Source organism: Asterias rubens, unplaced genomic scaffold, assembly GCF_902459465.1.
Source record: "Asterias rubens unplaced genomic scaffold, eAstRub1.3, whole genome shotgun sequence".
Lineage (NCBI taxonomy): Eukaryota > Metazoa > Echinodermata > Asteroidea > Forcipulatida > Asteriidae > Asterias > Asterias rubens.
This window is the reverse complement of record NW_022985695.1, coordinates 102,718-130,103: the sequence shown is the minus strand read 5'-3', so window position 1 is coordinate 130,103 and position 27,386 is coordinate 102,718. Positions and strand designations below refer to the sequence as shown.

Below are 27,386 nucleotides of genomic sequence, written 5' to 3'. Positions count from 1 at the left end.
AGGCACGGACGGACAGACAGACACACAGACACAGAAGTTTAGAGCAAAGTTTCGGATCCGGTGCACTCAAATTCAAAGTTCTAACTTCAAAAAAGAAACTACGACGACTGATCTATCTTTTTGTCTTTTCTCTGTAAATGTTGAAATAATAATAATACCAGACTGAAGTGAGCACCAAATTTGGGCCCAACACCAAATTTGGTGATGGCAAAAAATTTGGTGCTAGCACCAAATTTCGATATAACTGTCAACGACCGTCATTACCCGTCGAAGACAGTGCGGAAGGATTGTACACGCGTAAGGTACGGGTAGATTCAAAGCCAAGAGTTCCATCTTAATTGGGCAATATTATTAATTTTTATTTCATAAACTATTCCTCATACCCCTGGCTATATCAGATTAGTGCCCCAGTGTTTGAAGTCAGCTAATTAGCTTAGCCCAATTAATTTAGTCAATGAAGAATATACGAATTTTTGTACTGTATGCGCTGTATGCGTAAGGTATGGGCAATTCCAAAGCCAAGAGTTCCATCTTAATTGGAAAAAATTATTAATTTTTAGTTCATAAACCTATTCCTCATACCCCTGGCTATATCAGATTAGCGCCCCAACTTGTTAAGTCTGCTAATTAGCTCAGCCCAATTAATTTAATAAGGGAAGAACTTGCTAGTTTTTGTACTTTATACGCTGTTTATATGCTATGCAAAGAACAAGCGTATAGGTACGGGCATATACAAAGCCAAGAGTTCCATCTTAATTAGCAAAAATTATTAATTTTTATTTCATAAATCTATTCCTCATACCTCTGGCTATATCAGATTAGCGCCCCAGAGTGTTAAGTCTGCTAATTAGCTCAGCCCAACTAAATTAATCAGGGAAGATTTTACGCGGAATTTGTGTACTTTTACGCTATACTTATATAACAAGCGCGTAAGGTATGGGCAATGACAAAGCCAAGAGTTCCATCTTAATTGGAAAATATTATTAATTTTTATTTCATAAATCTGTTTCTCATACCCCTGGCTATATAAGCCCAGCGCCCCAATGTGTTAAGTCTGCTAATTAGTTCAGCCCAATTAATTTGATAAGGGAAGAATTTACGAGTTTTTCTACTTTATACGCTGTACATTATGCTCACACAAAGAACAAGCGTAAGGTATGGGCAATTACAAAGCCAAGAGTTCCATCTTAATTGGAAAAATTTATTAATTTTTAGTTCATAAATTTATTCCTCATACCCCTGGCTATATCAGATTAGCGCCCCAGAGTGTTAAGTCTACTAATTAGCTCAGCCCAATTAATTTAATAAGGGAAGAACTTGCTAGTTTTTGTACTTTATACGCTGTTTATATGCTATGCAAAGAACAAGCGTATCGGTACGGGCATATACAAAGCCAAGAGTTCCATATTAATTGGACAATATTATAAATTTTTATTTCATAAATCTGTTCCTCATACCCCTGGCTATATCAGATTAGCGCCTCAGGGTAATAAGTCTGCTAATTAGCTCAGCCCAACTAAATTAATCAGGGAAGATTTTACGAATTTGTGTACTTTTACGCTATACTTATATAACAAGCGCGTAAGGTATGGGCAATTACAAAGCCAAGAGTTCCACCTTAATTGGAAAATATTATTAATTTTTATTTCGTAAATATGTTTCCCATACCCCTGGCTATATATGCCCAGCGCCCCAATGTGTTAAGTCTGCTAATTAGTTCAGCCCAATTAATTTAATAAGGGAAGAATTGACGAGTTTTTCTACTTTTTACGCTGTTTATATGATATGCAAAGAACAAGTGTATAGGTACGGGCAATTACAAAGCCAAGAGTTCCATATTAATTGGACAATATTATTAATTTTTATTTCATAAATCTGTTCCTCATACCCCTGGCTATATAAGCCCGGCGCCCCAATGTGTTAAGTCTTCTAATTAGTTCAGCCCAATTAATTTAATAAGGGAAGAATTTACGAGTTTTTCTACTTTTTACGCTGTACATTATGCTATACACAAAGAACAAGCGTAAGAACGGGCAATTACAAAGCCAAGAGTTCCATCTTAATTGGAAAATATTATTAATTGTTATTTCATAAATCTGTTCCTCATACCCCTGGCTATACAAGCCCGGCGCCCCAATGTGTTAAGTCTTCTAATTAGTTCAGCCCAATTAATTTAATAAGGGAAGAATTTACGAGTTTTTCTACTTTTTACGCTGTACATTATGCTATACACAAAGAACAAGCGTAAGATACGGGCAATTACAAAGCCAAGAGTTCCATATTAATTGGACAATATTATTAATTTTTATTTCCTAAATCTGTTCCTCATATCCCTGGCTATATAAGCCCGGCGCCCCAATGTGTTAAGTCTTCTAATTAGTTCAGCCCAATTAATTTAATAAGGGAAGAATTTGCGAGTTTTTCTACTTTTTACGCTGTACATTATGCTATACACAAAGAACAAGCGTAAGATATGGGCAATTACAAAGCCAAGAGTTCCATCTTAATTGGAAAATATTATTAATTTTTATTTCATAAATCTGTTCCTCATACCCCTGGCTATATAAGCCCGGCGCCCCAATGTGTTAAGTCTTCTAATTAGTTCAGCCCAACTAATTTAATAAGGAAATAATTTACGAGTTTTTCTACTTTATACGCTGTACATTATGCTATACACAAAGAACAAGCGTAAGGTATGGGCAATTACAAAGCCAAGAGTTCCATCTTAATTGGAAAATATTATTAATTTTTATTTAATAAATCTATTCCTCATACCCCTGGCTATATCAGATTAGCGCCCCAGAGTGTTAAGTCTGCTAATTAGCTCAGCCCAATTAATTTAATAAGGGAAGAACTTGCTAGTTTTTGTACTTTATACGCTGTTTATATGCTATGCAAAGAACAAGCGTATCGGTACGGGCATATACAAAGCCAAGAGTTCCATATTAATTGGACAATATTATAAATTTTTATTTCATAAATCTGTTTCTCATACCCCTGGCTATGTCAGATTAGCGCCCCCAACATGTTAAGTGTGCTAATTAGCTCAGCCCAATTTATTTAATCAAGGAAGAATTTACGTGTGTTTGTACTTTATACGCTGTATATAATATGCTATGCAAAGAACAAGCGTATCGGTACGGGCATATACAAAGCCAAGAGTTCCATCTTAATTGGAAAATATTATTTTTTTTATTTCATAATTCTGTTTCTCATACCCCTGGCTATATCAGATTAGCGCCCCAGAGTGTTAAGTCTGCTAATTAGCTCAGCCCAATTAATTTAATAAGGGAAGAACTTGCTAGTTTTTGTACTTTATACGCTGTTTATATGCTATGCAAAGAACAAGCGTATCGGTACGGGCATATACAAAGCCAAGAGTTCCATATTAATTGGACAATATTATAAATTTTTATTTCATAAATCTGTTTCTCATACCCCTGGCTATGTCAGATTAGCGCCCCCAACATGTTAAGTGTGCTAATTAGCTCAGCCCAATTTATTTAATCAAGGAAGAATTTACGTGTGTTTGTACTTTATACGCTGTATATAATATGCTATGCAAAGAACAAGCGTATCGGTACGGGCATATACAAAGCCAAGAGTTCCATCTTAATTGGAAAATATTTTCAATTTTTATTTCATAAATCTGTTCCTCATACTCCTGGCTATATAAGCCCAGCGCCCCTTAGTGTTAAGTCTGCTAATTAGCTCAGCCCAACTAAATTAATCAGGGAAGATTTTACGAATTTTTGTAAATGCGATCAGCACCCTGACGTGTTACCTTGCCTAATTAGCTCAGCCCAATCCTTACGCTTGTTCTTTGTATAGCATATTATACAGCGTTAAAACTACAAAAACTCGTAAATTCTTCCTTGATTAAATTAATATGGCTGAGCTAATTAGCAGACTTAACAAGTTGGGGCGCTAATCTGATATAGCCAGGGGTATGTGGAACAGATTTATGAAATAAAAATTAATTATACTTTCCAATTTAGTTGGAACTCCTGGCATTGTATCTGCCCATACCTTACGCGTGTACAATCCCATCGCACTGTCTTCGACGGTCATTGACGGTCGTTGACAGTTTTTTTGAAATTTGGTGCTGGCAACAAATTTTGTGCTCATCACCAAATTTGGTGTTGGGCTCAAATTTGGTGCTCACTTCAGTCTCTGGTTGAAACAATGGCCGTGTCCGAAACGACGGCTTCGGCTACAGCTACGTCTAGATCAGCGCGTCTACCAGTGTTGAAGAATAGGCAGACGCGCGCGATCTAGCCGTAGCTGTAGCCGAAGTCGCCGTTTCGGACACGGCCAATTATTATTGCAGATAGCGATTTTGAACAACTGCGCATGTGCGCGCAAAGGACTGTGGGAAAAATATTAATATAAATCTATTTCTACCTCCATGGTTATACCGTAGATCATGACATGACAAGTACGACAAGGTTCTGGTGTAGGTCCTAGCATACTAGTTTCTAGAACTTAGAAGTAGTCCTAGCATAAACATTTTTTTATCAAGGGTTCAGTTTATCTAAGTCACTTGATGTACACGTTTTGTACGAACATGATTCTGTGCATAATATAATTACATACTTTGTGCTTTGTTTTGTGCATGTATTACAAAAATGATACTTTTAGTACACTGTACCATATATAAAGCATCAAGTTGTAAGCTTTATTGTTAGACCCTACTGGTACTGTAATAATGGTATGTTTGTTATGTCTATAATTTTATCATTTTCTGACAGGCATTTTCTACAGGTACAGGGTACTGCCATGGGTACCAAAATGGCACCCTCATATGCTAACCTATTCATGTCTCAGTTGGAGGACAGACTCCTGTCCTCCGCCCCCAACCGACCACTAGTTTGGTGGAGATTTATTGATGATATTTTCTCCATCTGGTGTGGTGACCAAGACAGCTTGGATGAGTTTATTGACCATATCAACTCATTTCACCCCACCATAAAGTTCACTACCGAACAATCTCTCACCAGTGTGAACTTTCTAGATGTGACAATAACCAAGTCTCCTAATGGCCTTGTCACAGATGTTTACAGTAAACCCACCGACACCCACCGGCCAGTACCTTCTCTCCAATAGCTGTCACCCTATAGTCACTGTAAGAAGGCAATTGCTTACAGTCAGGCCTTACGTATCAGGCGTATCTGTTCCACAGATACCCTGTACAAGAGGCGCTCATCAGAGCTAAGGAAACACCTTGTATCTAGGGGACACAGCGAACGTAGGGTCCAACTTGCTATCAACAGGGCTCTCAACGTACCTCGTCATACTCTGTTGACTAACACGGGAGCTAAAAAAGCTCCTACCAATAGAGTTGCTTTGGTCACCACCTTCCACCCCAAACTACCCAAACTTCCCTCAATTCTAAATAATAACATGCCTATACTTCACTCCTCCAGCAGGTTACACTCGGCAATCACTGAGGTTCCCATGGTTGCATTCCGCCGCCCTAAGAACCTTGGTGACATACTAGTCAGGGCCAAACTTCCCCCAGGTACAGTCCAAACACAACCCCCGACAGATATACTGGGCTGTCACAAATGTACCCGTTCCAAATGCAAAACGTGTCTGCACATTAAGCCCTCACTTAGGTGAAGAGTCATACCACTGGCTCTTCATACAACATCAAGACCGACTCTGAATGCAGCACGTCTAATGTAGTCTATGTCATATCATGTAAGAGATGTGGGCTACAATATGTGGGAGAGACTAAGACCAAACTTAGTCTTCGCTTTGCGAATCATGTCTCTTCCATAAAGACTATGAAACCGTACCCAGTCTCTATCCATTTCAACAGCCCCAATCATAGTGTCATTGATGTTGAACTTCTGGTGATAGAAGCTTGCAATGGTGATGACACACACCGCAAGAATAGAGAATCACACTGGATTCACCAACTCAAGACAGTCAAACCCTTTGGACTTAACATAAACACTGGTGTTAAATAACTTCTCATTACCCTCCACTTCACTTCTGCCTAAGAACATGTTGTATATATTCTGTACATAAAGTATAAATTAACCTAGTTTAAAGTTGTTTTTATAAATTCATCACTGTAACTATCTGATGTAAGTAACCCCCCCCCTTTTTTCCACAGGTCCCTCATACCTATTTTTAAAATCATCATACCTTTGATCTTGCTATTCTTATTAATTGACCATTGTTAGTTGCATCATGATGCAACTTGCTCTCTAATCCTACCCTTTCATGTCTCCCTGCATTGTTGTCGAACAATACTTTTACCACTTTTATGGTCCAGTAACCCTTCCTTTCATTCTAAACATCCTTTGTCCTCGCCACTCCACTCCTATTGGTTCATAGCCACCAATTGTTTCTGAAATAGGAACTTTGATTGGCTGTTATTTTCCCGCTTCTTTCTGGATCCTTTCCTTAATCCCTTTCCCCCTCTCTTTTTCTATAAATGGATATGTATTTGTTTGTACTTGTTTTATGCCTCTGAAGAAGGTCCGGATTGGATCGAAAGCTAAGGCCATCTACCCTATTCATTATATAATTTTATCATATGATATGAGACTGAGTTTTTGTAGGTTTGTAATTCGAAACCCTTCTTAAGGTAGGAATTTGAAAAAAGAATATAATTTCTTTTAAATTTTTGTTTTCAAATAAGTTTGATTTATTGCAGATAGCAAAAATCCGACGTCCCGCAAAGGATTGTGGGAAATATTTTGCACCTCTAGTTATACGGTCGTCACGTAACGTGTTCTACAAAGTTTTTTTGTAAACAATAAGTTTGTAAACATTGACATTGTTTGTGGTGGACGGTCATGCTTCTGTGGCGGAAGACAGTTTCACCCACGAATGGGTGTACCTCCATGCTTTATTTAGCCATGTCAGATGAGAGATAATTGTATAGTTCTGCTTTTGTACGAAGTCTTCCCTTTTGTGTTATTTGAAGTTTTTCTTCTTTGAGAAAATCCTGCAACTGCTTAACGTTCCAATGTTCAAGGATATTTCTATTTCGGGTTTCAGCTTCCATGTGAAGTTTGTTTTGCTTCCGAACGGTCACCGCTCACCATGTCAAGAGTCAAGAGTTCATGCAGCATGCAGCTGGTAACCAACTAGACCAGCATGCATTGTAAAAAAAGTTGGCGCTTGCGCAATGGGTATTTGCGATAAGGTCTCAATTTAGTACAGCGCCCTCAATAGTTAAAGTTTATCAAACTTTGTTTAGTTTTCATTTGACCTCATGTCATCCTCACCACAGCCGTCGGACTTTTGACTTTGTGCTCTTTCCTCTTTCACAAAGTTGTCCTGGCTGGGCATTTTCAGTTAATGTTTAGACTCCAATTTGATCCGGCTGTACTCCAATACTCTATTTGAACTTCTGATGACATAAAATGGCATTGCTGCTGAGGAAAAGCTCTGATGACAAGGCGAAAAAGTAAGTAAAAAAAACCATGGAGGTGAATTAGAATTTAGATTTAGAAATAAAAAAACATTACATTGACAACAAAATGTCAATCATTGACTCAATGACATTGATTGATCTTAAATCTTGATTGTCGATTGATGATTGAAGATAATGAAATTCCAATAAGTAAAACTTGAGATGGGCTGGTGGCTCTACTGTAGAACTATAGTATGATGAGGTTCGTTTTGCTCTCATCTCCACGTGGAGATGAGATGATAGGGGAACGAACCAATCATCGCTTATTGTAGTAGGCAGTTTCATCAAGTTAATTTCACGTGTACCAACGGGTACCGGTCAACTCGGTCCCAAGCCAACTCGGTCCCAGTCAACTCGGTCCCAAGTCAACTCGGTCCCAAGTCGACTCGGTCCCAAGACAGGGGAGGGACCGCAATTAACCCAAGTTATTTGAACAAGTTATTTGAACAATAATATATTTGTGATTTATTTTCGACCAAACATTAATTTCCCAATGGCATGGTTTTTATAATTGTATCTTGTAAAACGCGCTTAATTAGTAGATTTGGGATATTATTTATTATTCTTTACTTAACTTGGTGATCCGTTAACTTGAAAGTTTTTATAGTACTGTTTTTATATTATTCAATTTTAAATGTAAGTTACTTGAAAAGAATTTAAAGAGGATTCAATTATTAAAGTTTGTCAGTTAATAAATTGTTGAGAGCCGGCCATACAGAAAACAATACTCTGGTTGAAAGCAAAGAGACATTGAAGACATTTTTTGGGGCCAACACAATCGGTAATTTTCAAAAGTGTATGAATATAGTTAACAAATGGTTCGCTATTGGAGGCATCAAATATATACCCCGAACATCGGTCCACACTTATCCCATTTCATGTACAAAGTAAAAAAAACATTAGGTTTTTTTCCAATTCAAAGAAAACATACTTTTCCCGTCAACCATACAGGCCGAGTTGACTTGGGACCGAGTTGACTTGGGACCGAGTTGACTTGGGACCGAGTTGACTTGGGACCGAGTTGACTTGGGACCGAGTTGACTGGGACCGAGTTGACTTGGGACCATGTTGACTCATAACTGTACCAACACACACACACACACAGCCCCGAAAAAAATAGAACGAAATGTATTATATCATATTTCACATTTTGTACAACTCACAACTATGAGACTTGACAGCAGGCAGGAGCATTCTCTCCTCGTGCTTACATTTAAAAAAAATTTGAAATCGGATGAACAGTTTCGGAGTTATTGTAAAAAATAGAGAGCAACAACAGAAACCGGATGCTTGGCCTCGCGTGCAGCGCCCATTCGTTTGTGCATAACGTCACCTTTGAACCCTGTGGACAACGGATTTCGGAAATCTTCGGAAAGCGCCGAAGAAGCCCGAAGACGTTTTTTTTGCGATGAGGGAGCACATGTTTACACAAAATGAGATAACGATTACATCATCGTGTAGCGGATAAAATTCCGCACATGGTACATCTAGTCGCATAGCTTTTACCATGAAAACCTATTTTTGTCGGCGTTTTTTGAATCAAGATTTCTTCCAGAGATAATTATCAAAATTGAATGCGACTTTGTCAGTGCTAATTCCCATACTTTTAAGATTAACTTGTGAAAATTTGGTGTAATTTGATTATGTATTCTTCTACCTCCAAGAGGTTTTGTTCAACCATTTCTTGCAAAGTTTTCCTAAATACGCACGAATGTACATGTACGTCGTACATCTTTGTGTTTCCGTTATGTGCCACCACAAGAGGGCGTGTGTTACAATAAGTTTGATAGGCCGGGGCTCTAATTATGTTTCGTCTTGGTTGGGGGAAAGCTGCCCGATCTTGTTTTTGGTAATTCACGTTCTGAATTGATAATAACAGACTGCTCATCTCGAGTCAAAAGAAACTAGTATTTATTATCTATTTTTTAAGGCCTACTAATTGAAACGAAAGTAGAACAAAAAATGATTGTATTTATTGTAGCCACTAGTTTTTAGAATGTGTCTTTGTAAATCTAACAACAATAGTTGATGTGTACCAATGCCTTCATCCTCAATTTTTTAAAAGATTGTTCTAAATGTTTACTGTATTAATACTACAATTTTTACTACAAGGATCAACTGATCTTAAATTAAAGAAAACATTCCAGTCATAAACTCTTCAATTTTATTTCATTCTGGTTCATTTAATAATGCTATTTGTTGACATAATTAATAAAGAATATTCACACAAACACCTGCAAAACTTAACACATATTTAATTTTTATAGTTAACAATTTCCCCCACGATGCCGCTCCTCAGTTTGATTCACAAAATATCACTGATTGCCGTTCATAAAAATCAAACTAGCCCCGCAGCACAGTCTGCAAACCTCCCCATTGGTAGAGGGCGCTCGTCATATAGTGCGCCCTCTATTGCCATAGGCTGTGCATTAAACTTGGCCGTAGTCGATATGAAGAAAAACATAACAATTGAACTTGAACACAGGTACGTTTTTTGCACGATCCATGCTCATTAAAAACGGTATATCTCTGCAACCAAACATCCGATTTCAAAATTTTAAATTGATTTTTACTCCTTAGAATACACCTTAACAGACCACATCTTGTCAGAGAAAAAATCACCTGCATTAAATTTCACTGAAACTGCCTAATTGTAGGTAGGGGTTGGGAGTCCGTCCGTCGTATCATCAGGGGGGATCCTCAGGGGGGGGGGGGGTAGTCGTACCAAATTTTAGCAGCTTATATATTAATTGCATTTTTATACCGCCATATTATCATATCAATATCATTGTTATAATATTGGTATGATTATTTTACAGATACAGTATTAATTGGCTGTTCATCAAGCGTCTTGCAAGGATCTTCAGAATCTTCTTCCCATCTTTTTATTCTGCTCATCTTGCCTTGTTTCTTCTGCTGGTTCTTGTCTCTATAGGAGGTAAATTCCAGTAATAATGGACGTTTATTTCTTTCTCACTTTGGAGAGCATCAGTTTCAGTTTAAAATGGTTTTAAAGGCAGTGGACACTATTGGTAGTTACTCAAAATAATTATTAGCATAAAACCTTAATAGGTTAATAGGTTAATGACCCAACCCTATTCAAGACCCTGTAAACAACATTTTGGTGCCATGTCAGTTTTGCGTTAATCTGTGAGTATTTTGTTTTCTTTTCAAGCTTAGCATTTTGTATGTCATAAATACACACCCGTCCCTTTTCATGAAAAACGTTCCATAAAAAAAGAAATAAATCACCCAATTAAATGTTTGTAAGTTTTCACAAGTCTGATTGATATCTCTGTTTCTTAGCTGAGGTCGCTGCTTACTATGTCGGACTGATAGGCAGTGAGTACACCAAGGTATTACCAGTGAAGGATCTAGCAGGGTTCATCAAGACAACATGGCAGTCAATGCTGTATATTATCCTCATGGCTCTGGTGAGTAGATAACATCTTTCTGACCTAATCTAAAATGTGGTTCCCTTGTGACCTCCATTTTTGCACTTGACCGCAGGCCCCAGACCAGTGAATTTAATAATAACATTTATAACTCATTCAAAGTGCATTTAACAATAAACGCGCTTTACATTAGTGTCTTGGTCATTGGGCCAATAACATTCCTTTATTCTTTCTCAGCTCCATGGAGAGCGCAAAATCCTTGACGCTCAGGGGGCTTTTCAAACACAGTATCAACCTCTACCCTTACTAGCAGTTGCCCATTTATACTCATTGTTTCCCATTGATTTTTTGTCAATTGATAAGCAATAACTTGCTGTGTGAAAAATCTTTGTAAAAAAAATAGACAAAAAATGGTGTTCAAATTGTTGACTTTGAGTCTGATAAATATCTTTAAATTCTGTTGAGTATTGTAATTACCCAAAAGACAAATGAGATTTTTTTTTGTAATACTTGTTAATTTTGTTCTCATTTTGATAATTGACCCTGCAACAAACTCTGCTGTTTTGTGGATTTCCCCCCCCCCTAAAAATGTAAGCTGTGTGTATTGATTATGCAGTATAAATGTTAATATGAAACTTCTCTTTGGTTTCACTTGTTATTTTGTTGTTGCAGATAAAGAGTGCTAAGACCTACATTGGTCAGCTTGTGTATGTTTACTGGCGTGAGGCGTTATCATTGTACATCCATAGACAGTACTTCAAGAACTCTAACTACTACAAGATTAATGTACTCAAGATGGACAACATTGATAACCCGTAAGATAACAAAACTTGAGTTGTATAAAAGAAACGTGATTCCGGTGGTTGCGTGTTCGTATCCCACTCTCTAGTCACGTTTTCTTTACTCAACCTAAATCAATTCAAATTTACCCAGTTTCCCTTGTGGTTTTATTACTTTTTCTTTTTATCCTACATTTAAGCATGTTCAGTGCTCAAATCTTTAGTGAAAATCAACATGACCTGTAGCTCAGAATCTTTACTGGGCTGGGATTTTATTTATAAGACCAGAATAAATGAAAAAAGAATAGAATCAAAATGAGAATACTTTTTTTTCATTTTAACTGTTTTATTGGTCAAAATACTAAGAGAAAATTTATCTCTTTTGTTTAACGGGTAACTCAGCAGAAATGAAAGATATTTGTGAGTTAAAAATTTAAACAACATTCTTTTGAGACAATGATGTTGAATTTAAAAAAAGCAACACCATCGGACTTGTCCTGTTTAGAGTTTACTGGCTCGACACTGAAACCATTGCTCATCCAGTACATAAAATTAAAGGCATTTGACACCATTGGTAATAGACCAATCCAGTCGGCTCCGCCCACAACGCACCTGTGAGCAAGAACATGTGGGGTTCTCCAATGTCTTTCTGCACAACTCTGCCGCACGCGCCAAGATTTTATTTGTCGGATCTTAGTTGCGTTGTGATTGGTTAATAGGCAATGGGGCGGAGCTTAATGGATTGTCAAAGACCAGTATGGTCACTTGGTGTATCCCAACATATGCATCAAATGAATTGGTCATCGAAGTTGAAAGAGAATAATGAAAGACGAAACACCCTTGTTCCACAAACTTGTGTGCTTTTATCTGCCTTATAAAAGGCTTCAGCCGAAGTGTTTTTTTATTTGAGTGAGAAATTACCTCTTTCTCAAAATATACTTCAGAGGGAGCCGTTTATCACAATGTTTTACACTACCAACAGCTCTCCACTGCTTACATGTATTACCTTAGCTTTACGCAAACAATTATTTTGAGTAATTAGCAATAGTTTCCAGTGCTTTAAAGGATAGGCATGTGCAAGGGGTCAGTATTTTTATTTGTTTTAATTTCTTTAGAGACCAGCGAATTACCCAAGATGTTGAGAGGCTATGTAATCAGTTTAGTAGCGTCATTCCGACGCTCATCGCGTCACCATTTCTCATTGTGTTCTACACGTACATGGCATTTGAAGGGTAAGTAGCAGAGGGGCGGAACCTCAAGCCCGTTTTTATACTTCTTGCGAATGCGATATGAATTTCGACAACACATATTCGCAACGAACAATTCGCAACAGTTGACCTGTGCTCAACTCCTGCGAAACGTTATTCAAATTTCAAATTCAATTCAAGAAAACTTTAATCATCCTTTGTAGGCAATTACTATAGCAGACCAGCTCCATATAAAAATATTAAGAGAAATATACAATATACAATAACTTAAAATTATTGTTGCCAAAACAGTCCTTTGACGTAATTTTTTTTATCACATTCGCAGGAAGTATAAACTAGGCTTAACTGTAGGTTTGTGGGGGGTAGGGTTAAAGGGTGTTGCATTTGCTAATGGAGGACTTTTGGGATGCTTGGCGGTGGCCGACTTACCAGGTAAATTTCAATTATTTACGAAGTTCTGAGCATGAGCACATAACTGAGTATGATGGATTTACCTGGTAAGTCTGCTGCCACCTAGGGTCTCATAATTCTCCCATTAATGTGTTGTTATTGCATGATGACGTGATTAATCTGGAATTCCAAACCCTTAGCCAAGTTCTGACAAAACCATAGAAATAGCCCCAGGAGAGCGCTGAGCTTGACCACCCCGTGTATCGTCTGTGAACGCGGCTTATCGCACCACGAAACATGCTTGTAGGGCAAAATAATATTCACGTGAGCACACATAGACAGTTTCTAAGTGTTTTCATTGGTCAATGTTCATGACCTCTACTGCATGGAAAAAAAGGCGTACGCACATTGATAAAAGTGGTCTCACACCAAAATTGCTCGCACAATGTCGCAATCAGCGTTCTCCGGGTTCTATTTCTATGGACAAAACCAGAAATTGAGTCTGGTGCACCAGACCTGCAAACTTTTAGGCCGGCTACCCAGTGAAGATGTTATTTGTGCGTTTAACCTGTACACCAATATGTGTTATGCACTGGAAAAAAGCAGTTTTTATATGATTGATAGACTGTGGGTCAATTTTTGTTTCAGACAGAATAATCCTAAATTTTTCCGCTTCTCACAAATTATTTATTTTAATTTATTCTTTGTTATTGGTTAGGGTTCTCCCTGGATTCGGCCATGGACCGATATAATAGTTTGCGATACAATGCACTTGAACGCTAAGCCACATCACAGCAGGGACAGAGAGCAACATTTAACAATTACAGCACTCAATGTCACTGGGTACAAAGAACATCAAGATCAAGATATTAATGGTTCAACGACATTCATGGTTCCAGAGAGTTTTATTAGTTCTTTGTTGATTTTGTTGAGTAAAAAAATGTTTCTCTTTTATTTATATCTGAAACAGAATTGTAAATATTGCTGTGAGAGATAAAAGCTCAGCTGACAGTGATGTGAATGTTATCAGGCATTGTCAAAGCACTTTATTTACAGACTTATCAGATACCAGAGGACAGCATAAAGGCTATTTGTTAATCATTATCAGTTTAATGGTTAATTGTCTAGCACACTTTGTTTAGGGGTGTCTGAACTTTCCTCAAGCGTTGTTAGATTTATTTTTACACAGTTCCATTTTTATTGTCAAGAATTTCTCATTGTTCAAAAGAAAATGCTGAATCATGAGTTGGTATTTTATTGTTGAATTATTTTGTTTAAAAAAAGTATTTTCTTTGCTTTTGGCATCATTTAAACTGTAATTTTGAAATGGAAATAAGCATTTGTTTATAATAGCGCTTTATACACAATGTCTCAAAGCATTTCCAACATTATTACCCCTGATCCCTGGGCCTTTTCATTCCTAAAACCATCTCAGCTCCCTGGGGAGTATACAGCCTGTGCTGCAATGTAGCACACTAAGCTAAATCAATAACATGAACCATCTATGCCCTCACTCGTACCCTTTTACCCATGGGTGGAGAGAAGCAATTGTAGTTAAGTGTCTTGCTCAGTGACACAATTGCACGACCGGGATTCGAACCCACACTCTGCTGAACATAGCTTCAGTCTGGTGCTCTTATCCGCTTGGCCACAAGACCCCATATGTTTAAGGTTAACAACCGAAAACAACCGGTTATAAACAGAGCTCCAGTTGGTCATTATCATTCGTTTAAACATTAACACCCCAACGTGACGCGCTCTCCACCAATAGCTAAACAGTCTGAGGTATTTATGAATTTTTATCAATATTATATAGGATGTGTAATCAAATAAATGAATGTATACATAATAAGTCGTTGCACCATTTGAATCTCGAGATGATTTTTACCTTCATTTGTAATTTTTTTTTTCTTGTTCTCTAGAACTGGTTACATAGGACCAGTGTCCATCTACTCGTACTTCGTCATTGGTACGCTGATTAATACCTTCCTGATGGCTCCAGTGGTTCTAAGGACCTACAGACAGGAGAAACTAGAAGGGTCCTACAGGTGTGCATCAATAAAACTAATTAATTATCTAACCCTCCTATTAAAAACAATGAACATTTGTAATAAAAATAAAAATAGTGGCTTCAATTTGCATGTATATCTGTCAATTGCTTTGACATACAGCATTTTCCTGCAAGGTTTGTGGGACTATGTTTGAGTTATGAGTACTGCTGTTTTTTTTACAAAGCACCATGTAATGGTTTACAAGGTGCTGTGGCGCAATAGGCTGCCAGTCAAACCAGGAACACAGGGGCAAACCCCTTCTCTTTTCGCAAATTGCACTGGGTTCTTTTACGTGCGTCACACAATACAAGGGACCAACTGCTTAACGTCCCATCCGAAGGACAAAGCTAAGGTTAAGTGTCCTGTTGAAGGACACAGGTGACACGACAATTACTCCAGCCCACACCCACACGGTTAAGTGTCCTGTTGAAGGACACAGGTGACACGACAATTACTCCAACCCACACCCACATGGTTAAGTGTCCTGTTGAAAGACACAGGTGACACGACAATTACTCAAACCCACACCCACACGGTTAAGTGTCCTGTTGAAGGACACAGGTAACACGACAATTACTCAAACCCACACCACACGGTTAAGTGTCCTGTTGAAGGACACAGGTGACACGACAATTACTCAAACCCACACCCACAGGGTTAAGTGTCCTGTTGAAGGACACAGGTAACACGACAATTACTAAAACCCACACCCACACGGTTAAGTGTCCTGTTGAAGGACACAGGTGACAAGACAATTACTCCAACCCACACCCACACGGTTAAGTGTCCTGTTGAAGGACACAGGTGACACGACAATTACTCCAACCCACACCCACACGGTTAAGTGTCCTGTTGAAGGACACAGGTGACACGACAATTACTCCAACCCACACCCACACGGTTAAGTTAACAGGACACAGGTGACACGACAATTACCCCAACCCACACCCACACGGTTAAGTGTCCTGTTGAAGGACCCAGGTGACACGACAATTACTCCAACCCACACCCACACGGTTAAGTGTCCTGTTGAAGGACACAGGTGACACGACAATTACTCCAACCCACACCCACACAGTTAAGTGTCCTGTTGAAGGACACAGGTGACCTGACAATTACTCCAACCCACACCCACACGGTTAAGTGTCCTGTTAAAGGACACAGGTGACACGACAATTACTCCAACCCACACCCACACGGTTAAGTGTCCTGTTGAAGGACACAGGTAACACGACAATTACTCAAACCCACACCACACGGTTAAGTGTCCTGTTGAAGGACACAGGTGACACGACAATTACTCAAACCCACACCCACAGGGTTAAGTGTCCTGTTGAAGGACACAGGTAACACGACAATTACTAAAACCCACACCCACACGGTTAAGTGTCCTGTTGAAGGACACAGGTGACAAGACAATTACTCCAACCCACACCCACACGGTTAAGTGTCCTGTTGAAGGACACAGGTGACACGACAATTACTCCAACCCACACCCACACGGTTAAGTGTCCTGTTGAAGGACACAGGTGACACGACAATTACTCCAACCCACACCCACACGGTTAAGTTAACAGGACACAGGTGACACGACAATTACCCCAACCCACACCCACACGGTTAAGTGTCCTGTTGAAGGACCCAGGTGACACGACAATTACTCCAACCCACACCCACACGGTTAAGTGTCCTGTTGAAGGACACAGGTGACACGACAATTACTCCAACCCACACCCACACAGTTAAGTGTCCTGTTGAAGGACACAGGTGACCTGACAATTACTCCAACCCACACCCACACGGTTAAGTGTCCTGTTAAAGGACACAGGTGACACGACAATTACTCCAACCCACACCCACACGGTTAAGTGTCCTGTTGAAGGACACAGGTGACACGACAATTACTCAAACCCACACCACACGGTTAAGTGTCCTGTTGAAGGACACAGGTGACACGACAATTACTCCAAGCCACACCCACACCACAGTTTGAATCGGGTGCTCTTAACCACTCAGACACAACGCGTCATGTCTGTCAGAAAGACACTTTCTGGCACATAAAAAAAAGTAACTCTGTTAATGATGGTACTTGATGATGATGATTCACAGCATTTGTCTGGAGCCATATACATATTTCAAAAACATTCAAAGGCGCAAGGCTTTAGGCATAGACTGAACAGTTGATTTGTTAAAGTTCTTCAACAAATTTGTTGTTTTTCCCCTTACAGATTCAAGCATACTCAGATTCGTGCAAATGCCGAATCTGCCGCTTTCTACGTTGCTGATGATATTGAGATGGAAAAAACAAACAAGAAGTTATTCAGTCTTCTGACTACTCAGATGAATCTGTTCAACTATGAGTTCTGGCTCAATGGTGAGTTCTCATTAAAGATCACTTCAGAAATAGTGAGGGAGTTTCCATTGTTGTAACCAATTCATTTGTTGTAAAAGTCAGTGAAATTGGCGACTCGAGTCTGAGTCGAGTCCAAGTCACCAACTCGAACCAACAGCACTGCAATTTTCCCCCTGCACCCTAACTGGCTGTGATCTTTCTACATGTACTTTGTCTGTGAGAGATTTTAGCCAAAATTGTCAGCAACCAGCGGATTAATGTGGTGGCGCTCTACCAACCCTAGTTTGGTAATCTCACAATTTTGTCAATGTCTTTTGTGGCACCATTCAGAAGTCCTACAACCTTATACTGCCCTCAAGTATTTTGAGTATTCCAAACTTAAAGGGATCTGGTTTGCTCATTTGTTCTCTTTCCCTTAGACTGGCGCCTTGCACATGGGGTTTTCTGTCTCTACTTGATTGCATGGGGTTTCCCCTGTTGGGGTTTTCCTCCACTTAGCTTCTTGTTTCCTATTTATCCTGCTAGTGGCGCTTACTGTTCTTTTGGATGTGTAATCAAAATTATTAATAAAATCAATAAATAACTTGCAATTATGTTGTTATTTTCATAACCCCAATATCTGTGACTTTCTCCGCAGTGTCTGTGAATCTATTCAACTACATTGGTAGTATTCTGAGCTATGTGGTTATTGCTGTTCCTATATTCTCTGGAGTTTACAACAGCCTGGACTCCAATGAACTCTACAGTCTCATTAGCAAGGTATGTTAATTTATAACCCTCATCACACTACAGGGACAATTCCCAGGGAAATCTTGCTTCTCACATTCAAGGCCCTCCATGTATTAGCACCTTGCTACAATGCTGATCTTCTACAACATTGCAACATCAGACCAGACCTTAGATCGTCATCATCATAATACATACTCTATTTTCCCAAAATTTGTCTGGCAAGTTACGGAGACCGTGCCTTTTCCAGCTGCGCACCGCGTCTCTGGAATTCCTTGCCAGACGAGCTGAGGGACACACCTGATCTGTCTACTTTCAAACACAACCTCAAGACTCATCTGTTCAATTTGTCAGCTTGCTAGCTTCCGGCGCCTTTGAATGGTACCATTCCAGATACTGTGCGCCTTATAAATGTAATGTTATTATTTTTATTAATACCACCCCATGAGATTTTAACCCTCTTACTCACCGTGTGAAACAAACTAATTTCACACTGTATCTTTTATCCGTGTGAAATACAGCCCTGGGGAGACTCTGGGACTTTGTTTACCTTATAGTTACCCTGACGCACTTTCACACATGTTTCTGGTTGCGCATTTCAAGAATTCTTGGGTTTTACTGCTTACCCCTACAGCAGGGATAGCTGTTCCTGGCGGTATGTCCATTTGCCGGGGCAGACCGGGTGCAGCCCGGGGGGAAATGGTGTGCAAAGATTGGCCCCCGGGACAACGGTAGTGTGAAAAGGACACATTTGACAAAGATTTACTTGGTTGATGTTATAAAAAACAAATAATGAATATTTTGCAATAGGGAGAATAGTTTCTTTCGATCAAGATGAAACAATCCATCCAGCTTGGCTTTGCTTCGTTGAATGAAACATTCTTAACTCTAGAAAAAATTCTCAACATTTCACTGAAAAACTTTCATAATTTTGTTTGTTATATTACATGTAAGTAAGTAAGGTTTGCGGTGGACCCCATGTAAGAAATCTCTTTTGTAAGTAGTGAACAACTTGTCTGAGATGATGGGTGGTTTGGTTGGCCAAGTGGTATCTTTCCTCGCTTTCCACCTGTATGTGGATTGGGTTTTCAGTCCCTGCCTGCTGCGTGGGTTTTAGTAGGGCCCAATTTCATAGAGCTGCTAAGCACACAAATTTGCTTAGCATGAAATTTCTTCCTTGAAAAAAACCCAGGATTACCAACCAAATTTCTATTTCTTGCATGTACTTATTACTTGTGTTCAGCTATTGTTTGCTTATCCTGAAAATCATATGGAAATTTGTTTGGTAATCCTGTTTTTACCAAGGCAACAACTTCATGCTAAGCAAATTTTTGTGCTAAGCAGCTCTACGAAATTTGGCCCTGGACTAATTATCTGGGGTTTTCCTTTCACATCTAAAACTTTCCTCATTGTCTTCTCTCCATTGGGTACTTGGCTAGAGTCCTTGGCTTCATAACAAGAATAAATTAAACAAAATCAAAATGAAATGAAATAATAGTATTTGGTTTGTCTTGTTTTATTTGATTGCAGAACTCATTTGTGTGTATGTATTTGATATACTGTTTCTCTCAACTGATTGACCTGAGCACTCAAATTACAGAGATAGCTGGTTATTCTCACAGGTGAGTATCCAACGTAAACTCCAAGCAAAAATGAAAATGGTGTGAGGGTTGATGAAGTAGTTTATTCAAAGCATTTGTGAGCATCCTTTGTAAGCGAATACATAATGTCAGTTGTGATTACTTTTTGTGAGTTTAAAAAGACTTCTATGACTTTTTATGAGTTATGTTTATTTTCAGTCTGTATTGCTAGCTTAAAGCTAGTTTAAAGTCGTTGTATCTGTGAACAAAACTTTTTAAAAAGCCTCTTTTCAAAGTGCTCTGCGCATCTTCCCAGCACTGTAAAATTAAGAAAAAATGTTCTTTTCGCTATTAAGCACAATCATGTCCCGCGCAAATATGCATCCCTCCAGAGATACTTAAGCTCGACCACAGCTAGTAGTCCGGCATTCTCCTGAAGACGAGCAAAGTATACTGTACGAAACGTCGAGACTACACTGGCTCTTTTCAGAGCCAACACTCCCACTAAAGAGATTTACACATGGTTTTTCCCGCAAGTTGACTATTTATTTATCGTTTCTTCCTATTTTTCCACACCATGCAAAGCTTTAAACAATACTTACTTCTCAACTCTTTTTATTTCTATCTTTAGAATTGGCGAACTACTAGAATCCCTCAGTGCCCTACAGGACCTTGACGTCCATCTTAAACCCACCAAGATGTCAATCCAAAAAGAAGTCAAGATACTAGACCGTCAGGGTCTGCTGAAAGAAAGCAAAGATGGTTGGCATGAGATGCAGGACTCTGGGGATGAAAGCGGTGGGGAATTATCAACCTCAACCCCATCCATCTATAAACTTGATAAAGTTGATATATACACACCAGATAACAAGAATATTCTGATAAAAGGTAGGAATTGATGTGAACTTTCACTTTGAAAGCTCAAAGGCTGAGTTGAGCAGGTTGGGTTATTTACACAGAAATAGGAAATGTCATATAGTCTTTAGTGCATGTATCTACCGATAAAGTTCTCAAGACGATTAAACAGACAGCAACATTGAAAGATGAGTTTTTGAATTTGTTGAACTATGAGACTGTATGTACGCAGCACCTTATAAGGGTTATCGAGGTTTAAACAAATACCGGTGCTATAAATGAAACTTCGTTTTAGATTGAAGATAACAAAAAAAGGACCCCCCCCAAAAAACAAATAATATTAATAATAATAATAATAATTAAAAAAACCTAATACTCTGGTTACCTTAATTTTGGTTAACTAAACTGGCCTGTCTTAGCAATTACTTGAAATAAATGTTGGCAAATAGAGGGATGATAAACCCTACTTTATATTTGTTTTTTTATCCCTACAACAACATGTTTAAAAACACTGTAAACTTAGTATTTGTGAAAAAATCCACAGGCAAATCACTTGGGTGGAATTCGAATCCACAACCTTAGCGTTATTAGAACAGATGTCTTAAAGGAAATTGGACACTATGGTCAAAGACCAGTCTTCTGACATGCTGTTTCTCAACATATGCATAAAATAACAAACCTGTAAAAATTTCAGCTCAATCTGTCATCGAAGTTGCGAGATAACAATGAAAGAAAAAGCTCCCTTGTCACACAAAGTTGTGCGCTTTCTGATGCTTGATTTCAATACCTCTCGTGGAAAATTATTTCTTTGTCGAAAACTATGTTACTTCAGAGGAAGCCGTTTCTCACAATGTTTTATACTATCAACCTATCCCCATTACTCTTTACCAAGTAGGTTTTTTATGCTAAAAATTATTTTGAGTAATTACCAATAGTGTCCACTACCTTTAAACCACTAGACCACCGAGCTAAACCCTGCTTAGTTTCACAAGACAATTTAATTTATTCTTCAGAACTCTCGTTGGAGATTCGTCAAGGTAAAGACCTTCTTATTACTGGAGCAACAGGGAGCGGCAAGACATCCATCTTTCGAGTTCTGTGCGGCCTCTTGCAAACCAGATCTGGATCCTTGATCAAAAGCACCTCTTTCAGATGTAAGGATGTCATGTTTGTACCACAGAAGCCGTTTCTTACAGACGGTACTCTTAAAGAACAGGTGAGTGTGAAGGATGCATTTAAATTAGACAAGATATGTCAGGATTTCTATTGAAGTTTAAAGCATAACCTCCCCCCAAAATACTTGACCTTCTTAAAAGGGCATCTTTGGGGCTGAACCTGTGAACTAATTTAACTAAACAAACTTTTTCTTATTAATTTTGGTTATTACCCATACACCGATGTGTGTTAGCACTGTATACTCAGTACTTTCCTGAGTCCTGTGAAAAATATCACAGGCATGTTACTCGGGTGAGATTCGAACCCATGATCCTTGCAATTCTAGAGCAGTGTCTTACCATCTAGCTAGTTGGTAAGACACTGCTCTAGAATTGCAATTGTCGTGGGTTCGAGTCTCACACGAGTAACATGCCTGTGATATTTTTTCACAGGACTCGGGAAAGTACTGAGTATACAGTGCTAACACACATCCGTGTATGGGTAAAAACCAAAATTAATATTCTTTATCCCTGATGCAAAATTTGTTATAACCTTTTTCTTTGCTTTACTTTTCTTAGGTGATTTATCCAGCTAAGGTTTCATCGCTGGACAGTTCTGTTGACAATAATGGCATCATTCTTCAGATACTGAGCCGTGTTGGGTTGAGCCATCTCTATGACAGGATTGGTAAGTCTCTTTAAGTAGCCACTCTAGACCGCCAACATAGGGCTAGCAATAATCACGAGGTCGTTGGTTCAAATCCCACTCTTGTAAAGTTGTCTTTTTTTAACCCCATGGTCTAACAGCGAGAAAGTTGGGTTTGAATGTTGGGTTTGCTTTTATTTAAGTTACTAACGTGGAAGAAGTAAAACCCGGTTGATAGCTCTTGCAAATGCACATTCTTGCGAAGTGAATTTTGGTGGCGAATAATCCGTACAGACTGTTTTCTAATTGTGATGGAAGAAAATGCGCTTGCACGAATCATTCGCAGGAAGTATGAACCAGGCTTTAGTTACTAAATCCCACCTGCAACTCCTCTCCTCTTAAGGCAGTGGACACTATTGGTTATTACTCAAAGTAATTTTTAGCATAAAAACTTACTTGGTAACAAGTAATGGAGAGCTGTTGATAGTATAAAACACTGTGAGAAACAGTCCTTCTCTGAAGTAATACAGTTTCCGAGAAAGAAGTAATTTTCCACAAATTTGATTTTGAGACATCAGAATTAGATTTTGAGGTCCCGAAATCAAGCATCTGAAAGCACAGAACTTCGTGTTGCAAGGGTGTTTTTTCTTCCATTATTATCTCGCAACTTCGATGACCAATTTAGTTCAAATTTTCACAGTTATGTAATTTTATGCATATGTTGAGATACATCATATGAGAAGACTGGTCTTTGACAATTACCAATAGTGTCCAGTGTCTTTAAGCCCCCTCCCATTCCTAACCTTCTCATCCCCTTCAATGTTAGCGGACATTTCTTTACCTTTCCCCACCAGGTGGTCTTGATGAGGAGGTAGACTGGGATTGGTTCGACGTCTTGACTCCTGGTGAGATGCAGTGTTTGTCTTTTGCAAGGATCTACTTCACCAAGCCAACATTCGCCTGTAAGTACTTTTGTCCATTATAATTTTTATAATTATGATAATAACTAGTTCTTAAATAAGTAGGATTTGAAACTTTGCATGGTGGAAATACGATATGGAAAGGTTTGCGGTAACACCATGAAATTACTATCTCTAAATGAATTGGGGTGGATCTGAAAAGAACCATTGGTTTCAACTCAACGTTTCGATCAGTATGCTCTGATCATCTCCTGGAGGAAGCTGGACTCTGATGCTGCATACTGCTTAAATGGTAGAAACGCGCTTTACATCGTCTCCTGGAGGAAGCTGGACTCTGATGCTGCATACTGCTTAAATGGCATTAGTGCCCTGGGCCCAATTTCATAGAGCTGCTAAAGCAGAAAACATTGCTTACAAAATTTCTTCTTAGCAACAATAAGCAGTATGCCAGTCACAGATTTTGTGCTTAAGTAGCAATGAGCATCACTGCGTGGGACCTGAGCGCGATATAAGAAGCCACTATTATGATTATTCTTATCTCTGTCCAGCATACAGTTGCCTATTTCCTCATGAGTCAGGTTGGATTGGAGTCTTCACATACTTGGTTGATACATGTCTTGATACATGTCTTGATACATGTCTTGATACATGTCTTGACAGACCTCCTGTGCTACTCTTTCCATTTGTTGATTGCCACAGCACTAAATCTGGCACCACTTGATTCCTGTCATTAAATGCTTCCTTTTTACATGCAGCATCACCAGTGCGCCCTCTAGTTCTTATATACCACTCTATGAAACTAACCAGTTCAAATTATATTGTACAAATAATGAATGTTTATGAGTGCAATGATGCGGATATTTTCATGAGTTGAAAGATGGAATGTTCTATTCAACGAATGAACATATTTTTTATTATTGCACGAATGAAAAACATTCATTATTTGTAGTCCTATTTTGAGACACGCAGTTGCCGAATGCTAGAACATAAATATGTGTATGGTTATTATTTGAGTCTCCTTTTTATATAACCTGATTATAATGACTCTTATTTACCTGTAGTCCTAGACGAGGTGACCAGTGCAGTAACCGTTGCCCAAGAGGAGAGATTCTACAGTCACTGTAGACAGTTAGGTGTAACTCTCATTAGTATCGGACACAGAGAGACTCTTAAACGCTCTCACGATGTGCAGCTGATGTTGAAGGGGAATGGAGAATGGCTTCTTAAAGATATTAGTGATGAGCAGCTATAGTTTGGTGACAGTTTCTCTCCACTACACAGGATTCCTGCCATTAAATGCTTCCTTTTTGTGCACACAGCATCACTAGTGCGCCCTCTAGTTATAATATAACTCTATGGAAATAACCAATACAAATTATAGTTATTAGTATCGGACACAGGGAGACTCTTAAACAATCTCATGATTTGCAGCTGATGTTGAAGGGGAACAGAGAAATATATTAGTGATGTGCACAGAATTCATGCCATTAAATGCTTCCTTTTTGCAAAACAAGATAACTACAACGTAACCAAATGCTTAGGAGGTTTGCGGATTAATTAGTACAATTACATTGAAAACATTTATTTGTGCAATTTCTTTTCAATCGGGGAGGGGGGGTATTGGTTATGCCATTGCCCCTTGCTCCTCACGATTTTATCCTACAATTGGTTTAAAAGCAGTGTGTTTTTTGGTAATCACTTGACAAGTTTTAACTTAAAATGACCATTAAAACTTGCTTGGTAATGAACACTGAAGAGCTGATGATAGAAAACATTGTGAGAAACAACTCCCTTTGAGAGAGGGTAACTTCCATCCTCAAATTTTTGAACCTGAGAAACGCTTGGGGCATGAAACCTTTCTCTGAAAGCACACAATTCTAGGAAACAAGGGGAATTGTTTCATTCTTTATTTTCCTGCAACTTCAATGACCAATCCAGAACAAATTGTCTTAGTTTTATTAATCTATTCGTTTGTCTGGACACACCAAGTGAGGTAATTCGTCTTTACATCAAAAATGTATCCTTAAATAAAACGACTTAATTTCTGTTTTGTACCAAGAATTTTATACTAAAGGCTTAACTTGGCTTTGTAATGTAAGTGCAGCTCATTTTTGTTCATGTTTTAAGCTAAGAGTTCCTGTTTGATATATTTTAATATCTAGAGGTAAAAAGTAAACAAGTAAAGGTTAACAGAAATAAATTATTGCAACACCAAAATGGTAGTCTTTCTAAAATTTGATTTAAAAAATAAATAATGTATATGCTTTATGGTGAATCAATTGTGATGTTTTTGTATGTTGTATCAACTTGTCTAGATTATGATCTTTTTTGTAAACAAAATGCAAACTAAAACTACACTACATTTTACTCAGATTGCTCACCAAGTGCTCACCTTTGTGAGATACATAAAACATTATTTATGCATAAATTTACATTATTTAGGCAGCTGGACATTTCTCCACTATGACCAGCTAAATTAATATTTGACATTGATTTTTATTAGAAAACCTGTATGTAAAGATACCTACCACAGTAAAAACAAACCCGCCCAATGGTCAAGGTTAAAAGTACTTCAAATAAAGTTTAAACAAATATATATATTAATAAAAGTAAAAATGTTAAAATTAAAATAACTTATTAGCAATACACAGAACACAATGCCAAAACGGTTAAGAACATTATACGATTTGTGCATAGAATTATGGAATAATTCTTTTTAAAAACATTTTAATGTTTGAAAATAACTTAGCCTGTGCACTATAGGGCCTAGAGAAACTGTCTTATTTTTATCATTTGCAAAAAACATTTTTTTTATTATTATTATACAATCCATCAATGAATAAAAGACAGCCCAACAAAGCCTTTTTTAGTTGATATGAATCTCCATGTTGATGTGGACTATAAAGAATGCACCAAGCTAGATATTAAATTTGTACACCAACAATTTTTTTTAAATTGTATAGTTTTTGGGGGCCATGCAACTATTGTGTAATTATAATCTCACAACCTGTTCTGCGTTCAACTTTTGAGAAAAATTTGGGCTTAAAGGAACACGTTGCCTTGGATCGGTCGAGTTGGTCTTTGAAAAGAGTTTGTTATAATATGCATATGGGTAGAAAGATGTTGTAAAAGTAGAATACATTGATCCACACAAACATGCCTCGAAATTGCACGGTTTTCCTTTTACCTCGTCGACTAACACGGTCGGCCATTTATGGGAGTCAAATTTTTGACTCCCATAAATGGCCGACCGTGTTAGTTCGCAAAGTAAAAGGAAAACCACGCAATTTCGAGGCAAACTTGTGTGGATCATTGTATTCTACTTTTAAAACATCTTTCAAACCATATGCATTTTATAACAAACGGTTACAAACGCTTTTTTTATAGACCAACTCGTCCGATCCAAGGCAACGTGTTCCTTTAAGAGTTGGAAATTTTAGGAATGCCTCATGGAAAAACAAAACATTTTTGGGGTGGCTTTTTTGTTCGCGTATAATTAGCAAAAGTTCCAAACGGCTTGCCTGCCAAAACTTGAAAAGTTTAGTTTTCGTAAATTTATCTGATGTGATCGGTTTTAAAGTGGCTGATACTGCCATTGTAACAACATTAAAAGAACAACTTGACCCCACTTCCATACCCCAACCCAGCATTTATTGGCCCGGCTCAGTGAGTATAGTTGCCATAACTCGCCCAGTACAGACAAGACCAATAACGTTCATGCCAATGCTGGCAGTTGTATATTTGGTCACTATAATATTGGCCCATCACTGGCCCGTTATCTGGCCTGGGGTGGATTTCACAAAGGTAGTCCTAACTTAGGACTAGTCCTAGGCAATATAGGACCAGTCATAAGTTAGGACCAGTAACTCATCCTAACTGAGGACTAGTCCTAGG

The 27,386-nt window shown here is 38.4% G+C and overlaps 1 protein-coding gene across 2 annotated transcripts; it reads left to right on the top strand.

Annotated features, from left to right (window-relative positions):
- The first annotated feature begins 1 nt into the window (after position 1).
- On the top strand, positions 2-25,758 carry LOC117305670 (ATP-binding cassette sub-family D member 4-like). 2 transcript variants are annotated; one of them, XM_033790525.1, is made up of 15 exons: positions 2-133; positions 7,295-7,429; positions 10,255-10,373; positions 10,742-10,869; positions 11,503-11,645; positions 12,725-12,841; positions 15,130-15,255; positions 17,487-17,632; positions 18,249-18,370; positions 19,868-19,959; positions 20,549-20,805; positions 21,786-21,988; positions 22,506-22,614; positions 23,427-23,534; positions 24,554-25,758. In XM_033790525.1, exons 2-15 carry the CDS (start codon positions 7,386-7,388, stop codon positions 24,742-24,744), a joined length of 1,905 nt encoding a protein of 634 aa, XP_033646416.1. In that variant the 5' UTR covers positions 2-133; positions 7,295-7,385; the 3' UTR covers positions 24,745-25,758. The 2 variants fall into 2 exon arrangements, with proteins under 2 accessions (XP_033646416.1, XP_033646417.1); XM_033790526.1 differs by lacking the exon at positions 2-133 and adding an exon at positions 4,440-4,456.
- Positions 25,759-27,386: the final 1,628 nt, after the last annotated feature.